Here is an 18,616-nt window from a genome sequence, read left to right as displayed (position 1 = left end):
CAATCCCAGCAGCACCCCCATCACCTCCCCCACCCACACACCAGCCCTGGGACCCTTTGCTACATCCACTCCCTCTAGGGAGTCTTCTTTCACCTTTTCCTCCCCACCCTCAACCATGGCCCTTCCTAACCATCTAAAAAGCCTAATCAGATCAGGAATTAAGATGGCTCCCCTCACACCTAATATAGCTCAGTTCTGTCTTTGAAACCTTTGGTCAAATGTCAGTGTGGTGGATGTTGCTCTGTCTGATCATTTCTGTGTCTTGTTTGACTTGTCTGTTGTTCCCAAACCAGCGGCTGGTCCTGCAGTTGTTTAAAGGAGACACATAAATGATGACACAGGTGCACTGTTCATGGAAATGATACATTTTGAAAATGCCTCAAGTTGATGATTTGTTGAACTCTGTGACTTTGAATGTTTTGAATGTTCTGGACTCCATTGCCCCGATGAAGGTTAAAATGGTTAAAAGATAAGCAGAAAGGGCAATAAATGAATACTGACTTGCTCAGGGCAAAAGGAAGTGCTGGAGGGCTGAGTGAGAATGGTGCAAGTCAAAGCTCCATTGTTCTGAGCTATAGACGGATGTAAAAGAATTATTTTAAATGTGACATTTTATTTGCATTTTAGGACACTACCAACACCAAGACCCACTTCCACCATTCAAGTCTGAATATCTTCTGGATTCTTCCAACACGTATAAGTAGTAGTCCATAACCAGCCGTAACACAGCACATTATCCTCCAAGATTATGGTCTGCTCATAACACTTTTCTTAAATCATGTTTCATTGCTTAGCTGTTTTAATTGTATTTTGGATAGCTGTAAAGCACGTTTTTAGTAAACTTAGGTTTAATCCTCCAGTTTCAATGTATTCGGAGCTGGAGCACTGAGAGTCCACATGTTAAGACTTTAGCTCAACCTGTCCACATCCCCTTGCTTCACACTGGAAGGAGTGGGAAACCAGCCAGTTCTGAACATGATTAACCTGCACACAAGCAACTGGGACTTTATAAATAGATTTGACTCCATCATACAATTTAACTGTAATACCATATTGCAATAATTTGTACAGCAGGAGATCCCTGTCAAATGCCTTCTGAAAATCAACAAAGCAAGTGAAGATAGAGTTTCCTTCTTACAGCCTGGTCCTCAGCACAGATGATAACACATACTGGTCAGTGCAGGTCCTGCCTTTTCTAAAGTCCTTCTACTCATCATCCAGAATGCCATGTGTTTCCAGGTGTTCACTGAGCCTTTGGTTGAGGACTACTGAGTGCAGATGGTACACAGTGCTGATCAGACCAATGCAACTATAATTCTGTGCCACTCTAGAAAAAAGTGAGGATATTGAAGATGGGATGACAGAATGTTCAGAACAAGCTTGGAAATGACTTGAGACTTATTTAGCAATTTGTCAATAACAACTGCTTTTATTACTTATGCAGTGTGTGTATAACACTTTGTACCTCATCAAAAGTAATATCAACATTTAACAGATCATTTAGCCCCAATAATATCAAATCAGTTTAAAAGAAACATAATTTATATTTAAATAAGATGTATTTTTCTGAGGCCATAATTTATTCATTTCTTTCCAAAATAATTTCGTTTGACTATAGGTGTTGCAGCTGGATATTTTGTCCTCTTCCAACCCATCTCAAACTTTTATCAAACCTTTGCTGATTCATTCAATAGCGTTATTCTCTCATTTGGATTTATACATTAGAGGTAGTGTTTTCTGCTGAGTATGTAGCTTCTTGTTCCGTAGGGTTGATTTGTTTTATAATATCCAGACTTATAATGTCCAGTATTCTTCTTTACATGAAACCATCCAATTTCTCTATGTAAAATACCACAAAAAATGCATACATTTGATCCATATTTTCCTGTTTTTTGCTCTTTTATTTGGCATGTTTGAATATTCTGCAAGGCTTTCTCACACTTTTTTGATTATATAAAATTGGGGGGATGATAGGTCTTGATAGGTTTCTTTGAAAGGATGAAGTCATCAGAGCCAATAAAAACTTCCACTCAAAATTTAAGGTAGAGCACTGAAAGATCTGGAACTTGACATTAGGGCCTGATTAAATGCATATCATCAGTATCATCAGTGCAAATCACATCCACAAGCTCAGATGATGGAAAGACCTTTAGATCAAGGCATGACTTTAGATTAGGATGTGTTGTTACAATATAATGCACCACAGCTCTTCCTCTAACTGATGTACTGTAGATGTAAAGTTACCTGTGTGAGAATTACAGTTTTTCAATCATTTTAGAACAATCCCTGAAACTTTAATTTGATTTAAACATTTACCTGAACAGGGCCACAGGTGGTCACAACATTTGGAACATTTCTCATCAGTTCAAACAGTTCTCAGGCTCTTTTGCAACTTCCATTCGAATCATACCTGATCATTGGATTCACCTTGCTTTATCAATACTACAAATCTGTTCTCATGCGGTAAAGGATTTTGGTCCTAATACTGTCACTTTCAATGTAGAAATTCAAGCTTAACGGCAAAAAACTACAATTTGTGGCAACCGATGCTGGGGAGTGTATGCAGAATTCCGGTGCCGGAGGGTAGAGGTGGCATCCCAGACGGTCAAATCAGTGCCGGAGGATGGGCCCAGAGGCGGAGGGTGCTGCTGACTTGGTGAAGTTAAAAGGTGGAACTGACATTCCAGAGATGGGAGGCAGGGCTGACACCATCAAGGCTGAGGGCAGGGCGGAAGAACCGGAAGAAACTTTCACACTTGGCTGGAAAGGAGGGCTCAAGGGCTCCAAAGGAGAAGAGAGAGACATTATGGCATCTGGCATCATGGTGCTTAGAGAGATATGGTGGAAGCCGGCAACACAGGGCTTGGAGAGAGAAGGTGGAATCTGGCAACGTGGTGCATAGAGGAAGACTCTGAAAACTCCTGAGCCAGGTGAAGTCAAATGAGCTGTTCATTCATTTCAAACAGACATGATAAAGGAACAGTGTGTGTGCATGCATGCACATGCGCACGTGTGTGTGAGAAACAAAAAGCTCTCAGGAATGTATTCGGGAGACATGAGAAGCTGCTTTGCCTCAAATACGTCTGCCATTTTGAGCTGGTTCAGAAAATCCCAATGCTGAAACAGAGAGAATAATCAGCATGAGTGCACAGGACTGTCACAGGACTGGATTTAAAGAGCTCACAGAGACTTGAATATGTTAACACAAACAGAGAAGTTGGGCTTCTGGTTCACCTTGAACCTCCTGCTCAAATTCCCACAGCCTGCCGACATATACAAATACATGATGTTTGACTTCAAAGCGAACATGTTTACCAGCAGGGGGCACTAATGCACAGTCTGACTCTCCATGACTGTAGAGGACAAGTGACTCTGAGGCCATATGAGGTCATTATAAGAAAATAGCATTTTTTTTCAACTTGCAGCTTTATATAAAACTAATATGGGACAATTAAGGACTAAAGACTAAAGTTAGACTCAATAAGACTGGTAGTGTGTAATCGAACTGGATGTTTTAAACCGGTCAATAAAATCAAGTAAATACGAGGAAATAATTGTTACATAATATAAACACGTTTGTGGACATTTGTTTACTGCAATGTATATTTACCCTTATTGACAGTTTTGTAAGCTGTTATTAAACGTGAAAAAGGAGACTTGTGTAAGATTATTGTAAAGTTACACAGCTCATAAACGTGGCACAGATGGAAGTTAAGTCCTGCCTAAAAAATAAGAGCTGGGCAAAAGCAGGAGGAATGAGTGAGGAAAGGACTTAGAAAAAACGAAGAGAAAAGTGACAGCAGTTGAACATAAATTGATGTAGGTTGCTCCTCGAGTTTCTGCTACTATAGTTCACAGACTATTCAGGCCAGAATCCACATAATAACCATGCAATTGATATTTTAAATGAAAAAACAAACAAACAACAACAACATTTCAAATCAGGCTGAATGCTGTTTATCTGAGCAGTCTCTTAATTTATTAGACCAAATTTAATTTAAAGATGTAGTTTTCATAGAATAGATGAATAGATGTAACCAGTGTTGGGAAGTAACTCAGTACATGTACCGAAAACAGTATTCTGAAAACTAATCTTGTGTAACTATATTCCAGTATTGTTTCTCTTTCATTTGGTGGCATTCAGAAAACAATTACTTTACAAAATTAAAAAGGAATACATAACAGTACTTCATGCAGTTTTTGCTTTGTACTGCACAGTATAAAATTAAAAATGTTCTTGTAGTACATGTGCAATTTTCTTCTCTAATTAGATATAAATCAATGCACAAACAGGGCAACAAAAACAATTACCATTTACACTATAACATAATGCAACTCTGTGCGAAAGTATTTGAAGTATTCGGAATACAGTACTCTGATTGGACCATGTAATGGAATATGTAACTAAATACATTTTCAAAGTATACTTCTCATCGCTGGATGTGACACCCAGGTCACATCCAGTTTTTCACATCCAGAATATATATTTGAGTATTGTGTTTTATTATTATAAGTTTGCCAAAAAAATAAATAAAATGTGTGTCATAGGACTATACACAATGTAAAAATGCTCAGATTTTAACAATTCACTGTTGCTTTTGTATAAGTGTTTTTCAAGCTGCAGTACCTCCCTCTGCTGGTGTGTGAGGTCCTCCACAATGGTCCAACAAGGGCCCATATTACACTGTTTTTTTCATCTGTGTTATAATGTGGTTTCCTCATCACAAACATACCTGTAGTTCTGTTTTGTTTCATTCACACATGTTTAACACACAAAGTTCTTCTCTCAAACAGAAAACACTCTGTGATGTCGCGGTCATCCAGGAAGTGATCCAGTATGTTAACATGGATCTATTACAATAACTGGATAGGTTATTGCCATCTTAGAGACTTGTGCCATTGAACTCGGCTCACTTGAACGGGTGGCCATGTTTACGCTCCGCGGCACACACCTTCACTAGAATCATTTGGATGATTTCTGCCCTGGAATTGCCTAACTCTGCTGAACTAAAAGTAAAAAGTTGACTTGAAAACTCCTGCTTCATAACATTACAAGGTGGAACAAAGCATTTTGAGCTTTGAAAAAGGAGACAGCCCAGTAATGCAGGGTCACTCAAACATGTGTGAATGAGACAAAACGCAACTCTGAGTATGTTTTTGATGAGACTGATTGAGATTTGAGATTAGGTGAGATGATTATAATATGGCTTAAAACTCACAAGAGTCAATTTCATGTAATATGGGACCTTTAATATTTGCTTAAAACAGAGTCTTCCTGTTTTGGTCCTCCTTTGGATAGTTTCTTGGTTAAAAGTACACCAGTTTAGCATCAATGTATGCCTGGAGTAGTCCTGTTTTAGACCAGGTTTAGATCTGGAGGTACTTTGTGTGACGTTTGAGAACCACAAGCATAACCCATTGACCTTTGTGTTAAAACTGTCACACGTCTTTTATTTTGAAAGCGCCACACCGGAAGTGTAGCCCGCTCCAATGACGCTGGTCTAATAGATACCAGCAGCGAAAATGGCGGCGCTACGAGCTACGGTGCTCTCGGGCAGTGGGAGAGCGCTCCTGAGCACCCCGAAAACCATCAAGACTCCCACGGTATGTCGATCCCAAGATGTAGGCTTTGTCAATCGGCTGTGTTAACGGTTTGTCCAAAGGTTTTACAGAAAATGTTTTACCCTGCCAAGAGCTAAGCGTTAGCCGCCTAGCGCTGACCGGGGTAAGGCAAGGTCACTCACGTTGCGGAGGATTTTAAACGAGCCACCGAGCTTTTCTCAAACGTGTCCTTAGTTGACCTAAAAGCACCTGGATTTGGGAATTGCCATGTTCTTTAGATTTGCTGTAGAAGCGTCAGGCGTGTTTAGATCGGCTGACATCAACTGGTTTTATAGCTAGCTAGCTAGCAGGATAGCTAACTGATCCCACCGTGTCAGCCACCCGGCGAATTTTAAACCTCTTATAAGTAGAATTTATCCTGCATATATTGTTCTAAAATCTAGGATATAATCAAAATCGGCCCATGGATACTAGTTTGTGTGATCAGGGTGATATACAGTGCAGTTGATCATTGCTATTTTAAGTTATTGGTTCTAAAAGTAGGTGAGCTAACTCTGATGCTAAAAGTAAGCCTGTCAAGGACTGAGAGGACTTCCGGTGATAAAAGCCACTGGTCACCTTTATTTTCTGACCGATCACACTCTTAGAAGCGCTTTTTCTTTTAAGAGCTCTTCAGCCTCTAACTTTGACTTTTTGATAGTCTAAATCAATAAATTGGGGGCAGTCTATTTGAATAAGCCTCTATGTCCTCTTTGATGAACACTCTGTCTTATTCGATTGTAAAACCAGATTTGGCTAATTTCTTTCTTTTCATAACTTGTTTTTAATGTTGAAATGCCAATATGTACAGATGCATCAATACTCAATCTGAAAATTTACTCTTCAGTATGACTCTCACTATACTATACATATTTGTGGCTCAGTGTCACTTTTTATGATAAGAACTGGAGATGCACATAAAAAAAATAAATAAATAAAAAATCATGGAGTGATCATGGAGCTAATTTTTCTAATGGTTAAATTCAAGTAGGAAAAAGACTAATTTAATCCAATCTTATGTTTAATAGTAATTGGCTTAAAATGTATAGAAATATTAAAATCAAGTTAATTGTTTATGTTCTTCCGAGACCCAAAAAGTACTGAAATTAAATTGACCTTGTGAAAAAACTGTATCATTCCAACTCCGCTCTATTCTTTGGGTCATCGGAGGTAACCTATATTTGGAGGTCAGCTGAACAAGTAAAAAGTAAACACTGAGATTACTTTGACTGTTTACTGTTGGTTGTGATGAGAACTTTATTTTAATTAGTACTTGAACCAAACATAACTGTATTAATTAATCATTGCATTTATATTGCGGCCTTCAAGACACCCAAAGCACTTTAGAGTGCATTAGTCACTCCACTAAATGGTGGTAGGCTGCTTCTGTAGCGACAGCTGCCCTGGGGTAGATCTTTGACATTGGCCCCTTTCACCACCACCGACACCACATTCATACTAGTCAATGTGGGTGAGTCTATCTTGTTTAAGGACACAGCAACAAGTTTAAATGCAGATAAGTCGTTAAACTTAACCATTAAGTTGCTTTCGGAGTACATATAATAATAAAGTGTCAATCAATGGTGGAAGAATCATGTAACAAGATTATAGAACTTACAGTGTAAATTGAACCAGAACTAGTATATTAGTCAATATTGTGAAGCCTTTACTAAACATTTATTTTGTGTGTTTTCAGGCAAACATGTCCTTCTCGGCTCTCCCACGGGGTAAGAAGGTGGCCCTGACTACGATTGGGGTGCTCACAGCAGGAGGAGCTGGGCTGGCTCTGGCTCTGCATCAGTCGGTCAAAGCCTCGGATCTGGAGCTGCATCCACCTCATTATCCATGGAGCCATGCAGGGCCCCTGTCGGCTCTCGACCACGCCAGGTAAAACACTTTGAGCCCAAGATACCACTTACAACAGCAGTTAATGAGTGTGAATCACAAACGAGCTACAGGGCTGAGCAATCTGGGAAGACATTTTTAGTTCAAGATGGATTTAATTAGTGTCACAATAATGAAATTTTTGATACTCAACACTGATCCCAATACTACAATGATAAACACTTTATTTAGACAATGGAATGTGATTTTAAACAGTAAATCATAGTACTTTTTATATTGCCATGTGGCTTTATATATGTGTAATCTCTCAGTTGTCCAGGTAGGTTCCATAGTGATCATTCTAAAGCTATTCAGGGAAGGTGCTTTTCTGTCCTGTGAATGTGACTTTTTTAGCATTGATACTTGCTCAAATGAGTGTCTACTTTTGGTACTAGTGTTAGTATTGATTACTATCTTATTTGCAGTACTTTTCACAACCCTAGTCTTAACTGATCTCTGTAGAATCAATAAAGACTCAGTCACTTCGACCCCTAACTCAGCCCTAACTGAACCAAAAAAAACATTTTTTGTCTTGCTTTCACAGATGGTGTGCACCTGGCCTGTTGTAAATCTTTATTGTGTTCTGTGTGTTCCAGCGTGCGCCGTGGATACCAGGTGTACAAACAGGTGTGCTCAGCCTGCCACAGTATGGAGTACCTGGCCTTCAGAAACCTGGTGGGAGTATCGCACACGGAGGCTGAGGTCAAGGCCATTGCTGAAGAGGTCTGTTCAAGCTTGGGTGGCACCAATTGAGTTATTTGATTCGGGATATTTTGTTTGGAAACATTATTTAACTTTGTAGCGCTACAGTTCAGTTTCAATTATTTGTGCAGCCCTACATCAAACATCCTGTTCTAGGGCTGCAGCTGACTGAAGTATTTCTCGGTTGACTAAAGACATCTGCTGTTGATCGAGTAGTCTACTAAAAAGGTGGTGTGGAAAAAGCTCTGAAAATGATTATGTATTTGACCCAAACAGCACTCACAAGACTACACCTGCACAGGAGTTCATGCAAAAAAAACTACAATTTATATAAATACCTAGTGCATTTTCTGCATAAAGAAAGATTAAACTTGTGAATCATGAGTTTAATTTGCCTTTTTACATATAAATACCAAAAAATGCCAAAATAAAGAATTGTTTTAGTTATACAAGTATGTATATTTGAAATATGTTTCCTGGACATTTTAATGCATAAAACAGCATCCATAATTTTTCATGAGATTTCGAACATTTGACCAACTGCTTTTCAGAATATAAATAAAAACACAATTTTTTTGCATTCTTGTTGGCTAAGATATTTTTTGTGCAGTATAGTGAGGGGAGAAATGTCAGAGGGCTACTGTAAATGTTGAATGTGTACAAACTGCCTGGTGCAATATTCCTGTTTCAGGCAGAGGTTGTGGACGGACCTGATGAAAATGGAGAGATGTTCACTCGTCCTGGAAAGCTGTCGGATTATTTCCCAAAGCCATATCCAAACGCTGAAGCCGCTCGAGTGGCCAACAATGGAGCGCTGCCCCCGGACCTCAGCTACATCGTCAATGCCAGGTACTGAGCTAAACCAGGATGAGGTTTAAACTATGTCTAAAGCGAAGTCTGAATATAGGTACTTTCAGATGAAGTGAAGCAAAATTTGTCCTGAGTTCAATTATAACACAACAGTATGTTACATTGTATGCCTATTTCATTTGCTGTCAATGTATTTTAAAATCCAGCTATTTTGAAATTGGTACTGGTTTGTAAACTAGCTGTAAATTACCAGCTTGTTTCGGCCTTTTACTGTAGTGCATTTGAAAACAATTCCAGGTTAAGAATTAAAACAAATATTTAGGGTCAATCTAGCGAGTCTTAATAAGAATACCCACACAGCTGCATCAATTACTTTTTTCTTTTGCATCTATTTGTCCCTGTTGCAATTAAAATGCTTTTGGGATCCTAAAGTCTATGAAGAGATGCCTTTTTCATAATTATCTGCAGTGCTGGAAAAAAGTCAGTTCTTAAAAAGATCAGTTTTATGTCTCAACTACTCTGGATCAATTCCAAATTCTCAAATTGATTTTAACGGTGCTGAGACACAGGAGAGAAGAACGAGATATCAGTGCTACTTTGAATCAATGTCTCTGTGGTTCACTTTGCCACGTTGTTGTTAGTAGTGATGGAAAGCTAATGTGCTCACTACAGCCACAATCTGTCGGAGTTAAAGGACTCGAGCCCCATTCATTATAAATAAACTATATAATGCATTGTAAAATATTTATAATTTTTATCTTTGACAAATAGGCTAATGTATGTTAATGGTAAATCTCTGCAGTATGGAATTAACTGGGTCTGTATTTATTTTATTAGTTAATAATTCAATTTAAAAAAAACAATTTCAGGTAACTTCTGTCTTGCCTGATCAAAGCACAATTCTATTTTGTATGAATGTGACCCCAATAATTGAAATCAAATGGGTTTAATAAAATTGATCACATTGCAGTTGTTGCTTTAGAGATATGTAAAGTTGGACTACAGAGTATATTGCCTTTTGTAATGCCTTTTATTTAAAATGACAACAGTTTTTGGAAGATTACAAGTTCCCAAATCTTAAGTTAAGTCAATTTTTACAATTGTTTCTCATAGTGTGTAATACTTTAACCTTGTCACATTTTAGCACACTTCTAATGAATTGCTAAAATATGTTCATATTATCGGGAGTAATGCAGTAATGGTAATCTTTTTGTCATTCTTAGGCACGGAGGAGAGGACTACGTTTTCAGCTTGTTGACCGGTTACTGCGAGCCGCCTGCAGGGGTCTCTGTGAGGGAAGGACTGTATTATAACCCCTATTTCCCAGGACAGGCTATTGGTATGGCCCCACCCATCTACAACGAGATCCTGGAGTATGATGATGGTAAGACATTTCATTTAATCTTTTTAATCAAGGGACAGCTTTAGTTTTATTTGTAACTGTGTGCCCTTAATCTGGTAATCAAGACACTGAAATGCATTATAAAGTAGTCTTACATACACTCACCTAAAGGATTATTAGGAACCTGTTCAATTTCTCCTTAATGCAATTATCTAATCAACCAATCACATGGCAGTTGCTTCAATGCATTTAGGGGTGTGGTCCTGGTCAAGACAAACTCCTGAACTCCAAACTGAATGTCAAAATGGGAAAGAAAGGTGATTTAAGTAATTTTGAGCGTGGCATGGTTGTTGGTGCCAGATGGGCCGGTCTGAGTATTTCACAATCTACTCAGTTATTGGGATTTTCACGCACAACCATTTCTAGGGTTTACAAAGAATAAATGCCACGGGCTACCTGAACATTGTTTCTGACCATGTCCATCCCTTCATGACCACCATGTCATAAAGCTCGAATCATTTCAAATTGGTTTCTTGAACATGACAATGAGTTCACTGTACTACAATGGCCCCCACAGTCACCAGATCTCAACCTGATAGAGCATCTTTGGGATGTGGTGGAACAGGAGCTTCGTGCCCTGGACGTGCATCCCACAAATCTCCATCAACTGCAAGATGCTCCTATCAATATGGGCCAACATTTCTAAAGAATGCTTTCAGCACCTTGTTGAATCAATTCCACGTAGAATTAAGGCAGTTCTGAAGGCGAAAGGGGGTCAAACAATGTATTAGTATGGTGTTCCTAATAATCCTTCAGGTGAGTGTATATACATATTTTTAGGCAGCTACTTGCTCCAAGTTAAATATCGGCCTCTGCTGGAGATTTTAGGCTAATGGTTGATGCACTAAAAATACAAATATCTGACAATCAATGTATCGGTCTATGTGTATTCAGGAAGTTCATATTGTTTGGTGGGTTATTTTTTTAAGAACACAACATAAACTCAAATTGTGATTTGCTTTTTTTCCCTCTCCTCATATTGCTCAAAAGTCTTTTTCCTATAGACTAGCCCTGGTTTACCTTGCATTTCACAATAACTAGTAAATCTATTTCTAAGTAGGTAGATGATCACACTAATCCTGTCCCTTGCTGCTTGCCATAGGAACTCCTGCCACCATGAGTCAGGTGGCTAAAGATGTGTGCACGTTCCTGAGGTGGGCTGCTGAGCCAGAGCATGACCAGCGCAAACGCATGGGACTGAAGGTATGCACACACAGGCTTACTGCTGAACACGTATGGCAAGACAAGATATTTTTTAGTTTGTGGGTGGAATTATGCTACTTCAAAATTGTCAGTTCAAATTTCAATTCGATTACGATTAATTGTGCAGTAGGGAAATTTCCTTTTTTTTTTTTTTTTTTTACATTTAATGCCTAATTGCATGACCGATTAGCAGCGTAGCTAACAGGCTTCATTCCTTACCATTGCCAGTAGAGGGCGATGTACCTTGTTCAAGCATTTTCATAAAACAAAAGATGGCTCTTTCACATATTTTCAACCCTTCTGTCATATGAAGATACAAACTTGAAACTGCAATTTAAAAAAAAAACTAGGCCAACTCTGATTTATGACAATTTATACATTTTAATTTGATTTTTTCAGCTTCTCATGGGCTCCGCTATCCTCCTGCCTCTGCTTTACTACATGAAGAGGCACAGGTGGTCCGTACTCAAGAGCAGGAAGATCGCCTACAGACCTCCAAAATGAAACTACTATACTCCCAGACCTTCAAAATAAGACATCACAACACAACTACCAATTTAAAACTATGTACAAGTTCAACCTGTAAACCACAATGTGCCCAAATACCCCACAACATTACATCACTGACTCAGATCCCCCTTAAAATATGTTCAAAATATGTTATAAATATTTCACCTCCAAAGATATGCCTTTATTTTGATGTTGTGGGGTTTTTGTATGCATTGTCTTGAAAGTGCTGGTTTTCCTCAATGGACTAGGATTATATTTACAATTACAGTTTTGCATTTTAAGTCAGCCTTTGTCAAGACTCGAGACTATTTTTAGTGTAAGAATAAAAATCGTAAAGAGCAGAGTGGCTATCATTTGGTTTGAGCAACTGTACAAGAGCTTCTATTTGAATCTGTTAAGTGTATTTTGGTCCCATCACCTACGCTGTCATGTAAATATTTAATAAAATTAAAAATAAAACATAATTGAGTCTGGAGTTTGGAAAATTAAACTGCAATAACTTCTTAAAAAGGCTATGATAGGAAGAATTAGTTGGGCTTTTTCGGTTTTATTCCAAGTCGCTAAGGAATTAATGAATGTTACACATGACATTAAACATATCAGTGGGTCTTTCATTGCAGGCGTTTTTAAAAAGATATATATATATATATATAAGTTATTGGAGTTGATACAGAGGATGACTGGGCAGAATATAGTCAAACAGTTAAGCCTTTCGTTTGTACCTCACTTTTAAATCCCTTTTAAGTAGAACTAATTATCGGAGTACGTTTATTGTCAGTGAACAAAATTCACAAACTAGGAACTTGGCGTTAGAGTGCTACAATAAACCAATACAGTGGCTTGCAAAAGTATTCATCCCCCTGGAACTTTTGCAAAATTTGTCAAGTCACAACCACAAATTTAAATATGTTTTAATTTGCATTGTATTTGAAATTGTAACACAAAAGGGTACATAAGTCTCAAGTAGGAGAAAGAAAATTATACATCATTTCCAGATTAAAAAAAAAAAAAAAAAAGTTCAGCGTGCAAAAGTATTCAGCCCCACTAAGCCCACTTGTGGAACCGCCTTTTGCTGCAATTACAGCTGCAAGTCTTTTGGAGTATGTCTCCACCAGACTTGCACACCTACAGACTGAAATTTTACTGGCAAAACAGTTCAAGTTCTGTCAGATTTGATGGAGACTGTTTGTGAACTGCAGTTTTCAGATCTTGCCACAGATTTTCAATTGGATTTAGGTCTGGACTTTGACTAGGCCATTCTAACACATGAATATGTTTTGCTTTAAACCATTCCATTGTCTCTTTGGCTTTATGTTTAGGATTGTTGTCCTGGTGGAAGGTGAACCTCCACCTCAGTCTTAAGTCTTTTGCAGACTCCAACAGGTTTTCTTCCCTGTTCCAGCTGAAGAAAAGCACCCCCACAGCATGATGCTGCCTCCACTGTGTTTGACTGTGGGGATGGTGTGCAGTGTTATTTTTCCTCCACATGTAGCATTTTGCTTTTAGGTCAAAAGTTAAATTTTGGTCTCATCAGACCAGAGCACCTTCTGCCACATGTTTGCTGTCTCCAAATGACTTCTAGTGAACTGTAAATGACACTTTTTATGGATGATTTTCAACAATGGCCTTCTTGCCACTCTTCCATAAAGACCAGATTTGTGTAGTGCATGACTAATAGTTGAACTGTGAACAGATTCCCTCACCTGAGCTGTGGATCTCTGCAGCTCTTCCAGAGTCACCATGGGCCTCCTGGCTGCATCTCTGATGACTGCTCTTCCTGTTCGTTCTGTAAATTTTGGTGGACGGCCATGTCTGGGTAGTTTTGCAGTTGTGCCATACTCTTTGCATTTAGGGATGATGGATTGAACGGTGCTCCTTGAGATGTTCAACATTTGGGAAATCTTTTTAGATCGAAGCCCTGCTTTAAACTTCACAAGTTTTTCTCTGATCTGTTTGATGTGCTCCTTTGACTTCATTTTGTGGTCTATTCACCAACACTCTCTCAACAAACTTCTGTGCCCTTCACAGCACAGCTGCATTTATACTGAGAAAAGATTACACACAGGTGGACTCTCTTTAGTCATTAGGTCAACATTCAATCTTTCCAAAATCATCAGGCAACTTCCAAAAGCAATTGGTGAGGGGAGGGGGAGAGGTTTCACATCTGCCATCTACTAGTAACCAAAAAATCAAAATAAACTTACAGATGATAGCTATCAACTACATACTGTTCCGTTAAATGTAAGATTAATGTGCACAAATGAGCACTTAAACTGTGAGCATTATAGTGAATAGAGTTTCATCTATTTAAACTATTCTGTTATGGCGGTCACATGATGATGATTACGCATTATATAAAGTGCACAGTCAAAAGGATTGTAAAAATGAGGTAGAAAACGGAAAAATATAAATACAGTTGATCCCGTCAGCAGGAGTCCAACGGCCAGCCCAGATCTTTGAGAAAACTCCGTCTCCCATGATGCACTGCTCCAAACTTCTCCAGCTGCAGATGAGAATGAGCCGAGCGCCAGCCAATCACAGCCTGTGACGTGCGAGGAAATGGAAGAGAAGTCGCCTACAGCAAACGAAAGAAGAAATAAAACCGAAGTCATTACAGTCTGATTAACTTGTCTGATTTAAAGGTGCACTGCATAACCTTTTTGGTGACGCATCTGCAGCCTGTTTGTCTCCATGGAGATATCATTGCTTTTGCCTGAAATGTTCCACAGTATGGCATATCTCCACCGTGACAAGCAGGTGGCACCACCAGACTTATAATTTAGTCTGCTTGTCATGGAGGAGATATGCTATACTGTGGAACATTTCAGGTCAGATATTTGGAGAGATGATCCATGTAACAATGCATTGAATTATATAGAAAAAAAAATACATTTATTCATTTGCAATAAAAGCACATGTTATTGATTAAGTGTTACATAGATCTGTTTAAGATGATACTCTGGAACATTCTAGGCAAAGCAATAAAATCTCCATGGAGACAAGCAGGTGCTGAATCCTCTCACAAGTGACAAAAGCGACATTGTGCACCTTCAAATTTAGTTGTAATAAAATACAAATGTAATAAAGTTTAACTAAGTTTACTGTGAAATATTGTAATCAAAGCAAATTACGTTTCACTGGAGGCAACCAGGGGGCTACAGTCCACCGGAAAAGTTACATAATGTTCCTTTACTTTAAACCTATTATTCCCATGAAAATGTTGACTTCTGTCTGTTCCAAATGTGCAAATGCAGTGATAATAATATATTCTATTAAATAAAATGTACACAAATAACATTTACGTTGCTGTTTTGGTCTGGGACGCTGCTCTCTTTCTCCTGTTGGTGCCCTCTGATGTCTGCATGCTTCAAACTTTCTTTCTGGTACTAAAACAGACAAAAAATATGAATGATAAATACATTTCTTTTCCCAAGCTGTATGATTTTGTTTTGTAAATTCTCACCTCTCTGTACTCCTCTGTCAGAAAACCCCATTTTCTCGGCCAAACATCAGCAGAGTCTTTCTCCAGCTTGACATGGGCCTTCCTAAAAGTAACACATTTATTTTAATAGTCAGTGCAACTATTATAACAACACAAAGACACTGAAACAAAACAAAAAGAACTTAAAACAGTTCTCTCTGGTCCACGACCTCACCCAAGTCTTTAAAATTGGCCGACATAGGGCACGCCTCCTCTTTGTCAGGCCCACTTTGTCACATATTATTTGCTATAATGATAAAAAATTTGTGTAGTAAAAAGTACAGATGCCTGCTCTCAAATGTAGTGAAGTAAAAGTAAAAAGTATCCAGTTTAAAGTAGATTTTTTAGGTATTTGCACTTAAATTACAGTACTTTACAACTTTTACTTTGTTACTTTCCAGCACTGCTCTGAATACAAAAAAAAAAAATAAAATCTTAAAAATATATCAGAACACCCAAATTACTATTTTGAAATTCAAATCATTTAACATCTTGTAGGCCGACCATTTCACATGTTACCATGTTACTGTTGTCCCTGTTACCGTTCCAAAACCATGCATAATTTAATATTATAGATGACCACACATCAAGCCTTGAATTTAAAAAGCACACATATATATTATTTTTTACCATATTTCGTCCTGGTGAACATAGTTGACTGGAGCAGGAGCATTCCGTCCCTCCATCGCACTCCGATTCCTAGGCTGTGTTGTCAGCCTGTGTCCTGGAGCTGTGCTGTGGTGTAATGTTTCACCTACATCTAAGGCTCAGTGACACCAGAGTTTACCGTCACCATGGAGACACATTCCCACACATATGTCCCTGTGTGTCTCTGACAAAGTTTGGACAGCCTCAGTGGATGTGCAAGGGAAATTATCTATGCATTTGACATACATATGTGATGTAGAAAGAAAAATTAAAAGGTACAGTATGTAACTTACATGTTACCTGCATTATTCCACTGAAAAAGTTATATACTGTGACTTTTGCTTTGGCAGTGTTGAGGTAGATGAAATTGATTGTGATTTGTCTGACAAAAACAAAACTATTTTTTATGCTGCAAGAAGTGTGTGGAAAATTTTAAATTTTTCTGTACTGTAAAAAAAGAGTTAACTATATCCTATAAAATGATAATTAAAGCCACATACAGCACTAAAGGCCCTTGTCCTCACTTGCGACCACAGGGTGCATGCAACCGTGAAGCCTGCCCTCGCTCCCTCTGCCTTCCCCCCTATACCACTCATTCCAATGAGACCACTTGCACCAGGACGAACATCCTTAAGACATTTCTGACATTGGCGCATGGTTGGAGATGAGAATTTCAGTATGACACGGAGGATGTGTGTACTGAATCTTCAATCCCACAGGGCACGCCGTCAACCACTTTTAAAAAAATGTATTTATGTAATGTAAGACATACAAACATAGTGACCATATATATATATGTATATATGTATATATATATATATATATATATATATATATATATATATATATATATATATATATATATATATATATATATATATATATATATATATATATATATATATATATATATATATATATATATATATATATATATATATATAATATAAGTGGTGGTAAGACATACAAGACATAAGTTTTGTTTACAGCCAAAGAGAGAACATACAATTTTAGAGAATATGAGAAATTCAAATTGCCTAAAGTTAGAACTACTCGAAAAAGTTTCCGTGTATCGGTATGTGGTGTTAAACTTTGGAACAGTCTGGATATACACATCAAGCAATGCCATAGTATCAGTACGTTCAAGCATCGATATAAAAATATGATCTGGTCGCAGTATCTAGAGGAAGAGTCTTAATATAATTTCAGTAATCTTGCAATGCTGGCTTTGTATCTACCATTTCTTTACCATTGTTGGTATTTGTTGTCCATTACCATTGTTGTATTTTGCTGTCCATTACTATTGTTGTATTTATTGTCCATTACTATTGCTGTATTGCTGTTCATTACCATTGTTGGTATTTACTGTCCGTTACCATTGTTGGTATTAATAACTTTCCTTACCATTGTTGGCACCTTATCCAATATGATGTAACACGTAAGTTGCATGAGTTTAACTCATAGTCCCCAATGTAATCATGTAATACAATCATGAAAAGGAAGTAAAGTATGCTAAATTTAAGAAATAATAACAGAGGGGGTGGGATTAAATAAATTTTCTTCTTCCCACTCCTTTTTGGGCAATCGGAGATACTCTTTTTTTTTGTGTATTTTGCTTGTCTGTTTTTGTTTAGTTTTCCTTGTCTCTTGTATCATTGTGTTGATTGACATCGATTGTGGCTGCCTAGGCTATGCAAAGAGAAAAGATGTCCATTTGCCCAAGACAAATAATAATAATAATAATAATAATAATAAAAAAGACATATCAAGACATGACATCGTTTGTAAATGTAAGTTATTTACAATTGTATGTGACAAGTCTGTGTTGTGTATGCGTGTGTGTATCTGTGTGTGTGACATTTCTGTGATTTTGGAGGGGGGTATAGTGGAGATGGCAGAGGAGAGTGCTAGTACTAGTAATTTGTAAGTGAGAAAGGAAGGTATAGAGAATCACTTTTTAAATACTTTCTCACTCACAAACCTGAAATAAACAAAATTTTCTCCAGATTTGAATATTCTGTCACGTAATACTGACTTTTCATTGATGTCCAGGGGGTCATATTTTAATGAAAAACTAAAATGAAAACAAAAATGAATTTTCCACCCATTTTTTCCCTTCTTAAACGTAAAACCTAGAATAATGAGATTTGACACATTGTTCCCCATTATAAAGGAACTCGATTACATTTTTTCACAAGTTTAAAGAGACGTTTTCTTTTTAGATAGTGGCTATATTTGATTTGAACATGTCTACCACATATTTGGGGATACAGTGCATTTTTCCATACCTGCCAGAGACCTGGAGCATGTCATTCATACCGTCATCATCTGCAGATTATTCTACTGTAACTCCTTGTACTGTAGGCTGGATTAGG

General features: G+C 37.8%; 2 protein-coding genes across 2 annotated transcripts; one reads left to right on the top strand and one right to left on the bottom strand.

Annotated features, from left to right (window-relative positions):
- Nucleotides 1–5,482: 5,482 nt before the first annotated feature.
- On the top strand, nt 5,483–12,158 carry LOC117371297 (cytochrome c1, heme protein, mitochondrial). The gene is made up of 7 exons (XM_033966947.2): nt 5,483–5,604; nt 7,298–7,488; nt 8,082–8,208; nt 8,879–9,036; nt 10,221–10,381; nt 11,502–11,602; nt 12,002–12,158. The coding sequence occupies exons 1-7, from the start codon at nt 5,524–5,526 to the stop codon at nt 12,104–12,106; spliced, it is 924 nt and encodes a 307-aa protein (XP_033822838.1). The 5' UTR covers nt 5,483–5,523; the 3' UTR covers nt 12,107–12,158.
- A 2,379-nt stretch (nt 12,159–14,537) lies between these two features.
- LOC117370884 (uncharacterized protein C20orf85 homolog) lies at nt 14,538–16,279 on the bottom strand. Its single transcript, XM_033966432.1, has 4 exons — nt 16,224–16,279; nt 15,576–15,657; nt 15,415–15,498; nt 14,538–14,687 (listed from the first exon to the last, which is right to left on the bottom strand). Exons 1-4 carry the CDS (start codon nt 16,277–16,279, stop codon nt 14,538–14,540), a joined length of 372 nt encoding a protein of 123 aa, XP_033822323.1.
- Between the last annotated feature and the right edge of the window lie 2,337 nt (nt 16,280–18,616).

The sequence above is a fragment of the Periophthalmus magnuspinnatus genome, chromosome 5 (genome assembly GCF_009829125.3).
Source record: "Periophthalmus magnuspinnatus isolate fPerMag1 chromosome 5, fPerMag1.2.pri, whole genome shotgun sequence".
NCBI classification, from domain to species: Eukaryota; Metazoa; Chordata; class Actinopteri; order Gobiiformes; family Gobiidae; genus Periophthalmus; species Periophthalmus magnuspinnatus.
This window is presented reverse-complemented; position numbering and strand designations above follow the sequence as displayed.

Coding starts and splice junctions, on each gene's coding strand:
- LOC117371297 (XM_033966947.2), top strand. CDS start 5,524: ATGGCGGCGCTACGAGCTACGGTGCTCTCGGGCAGTGGGAGAGCGCTC. Junction 7,489..8,081: donor TCGGCTCTCGACCACGCCAG/GTAAAACACTTT, acceptor TGTGTGTTCCAG/CGTGCGCCGTGGATACCAGG. Junction 10,382..11,501: donor GATCCTGGAGTATGATGATG/GTAAGACATTTC, acceptor TGCTTGCCATAG/GAACTCCTGCCACCATGAGT.
- LOC117370884 (XM_033966432.1), bottom strand. CDS start 16,279: ATGGAGGGACGGAATGCTCCTGCTCCAGTCAACTATGTTCACCAGGAC. Junction 15,658..16,223: donor GTTCACCAGGACGAAATATG/GTAAAAAATAAT, acceptor TGTTACTTTTAG/GAAGGCCCATGTCAAGCTGG. Junction 14,688..15,414: donor TCCCAGACCAAAACAGCAAC/GTAAATGTTATT, acceptor CGTTTGCTGTAG/GCGACTTCTCTTCCATTTCC.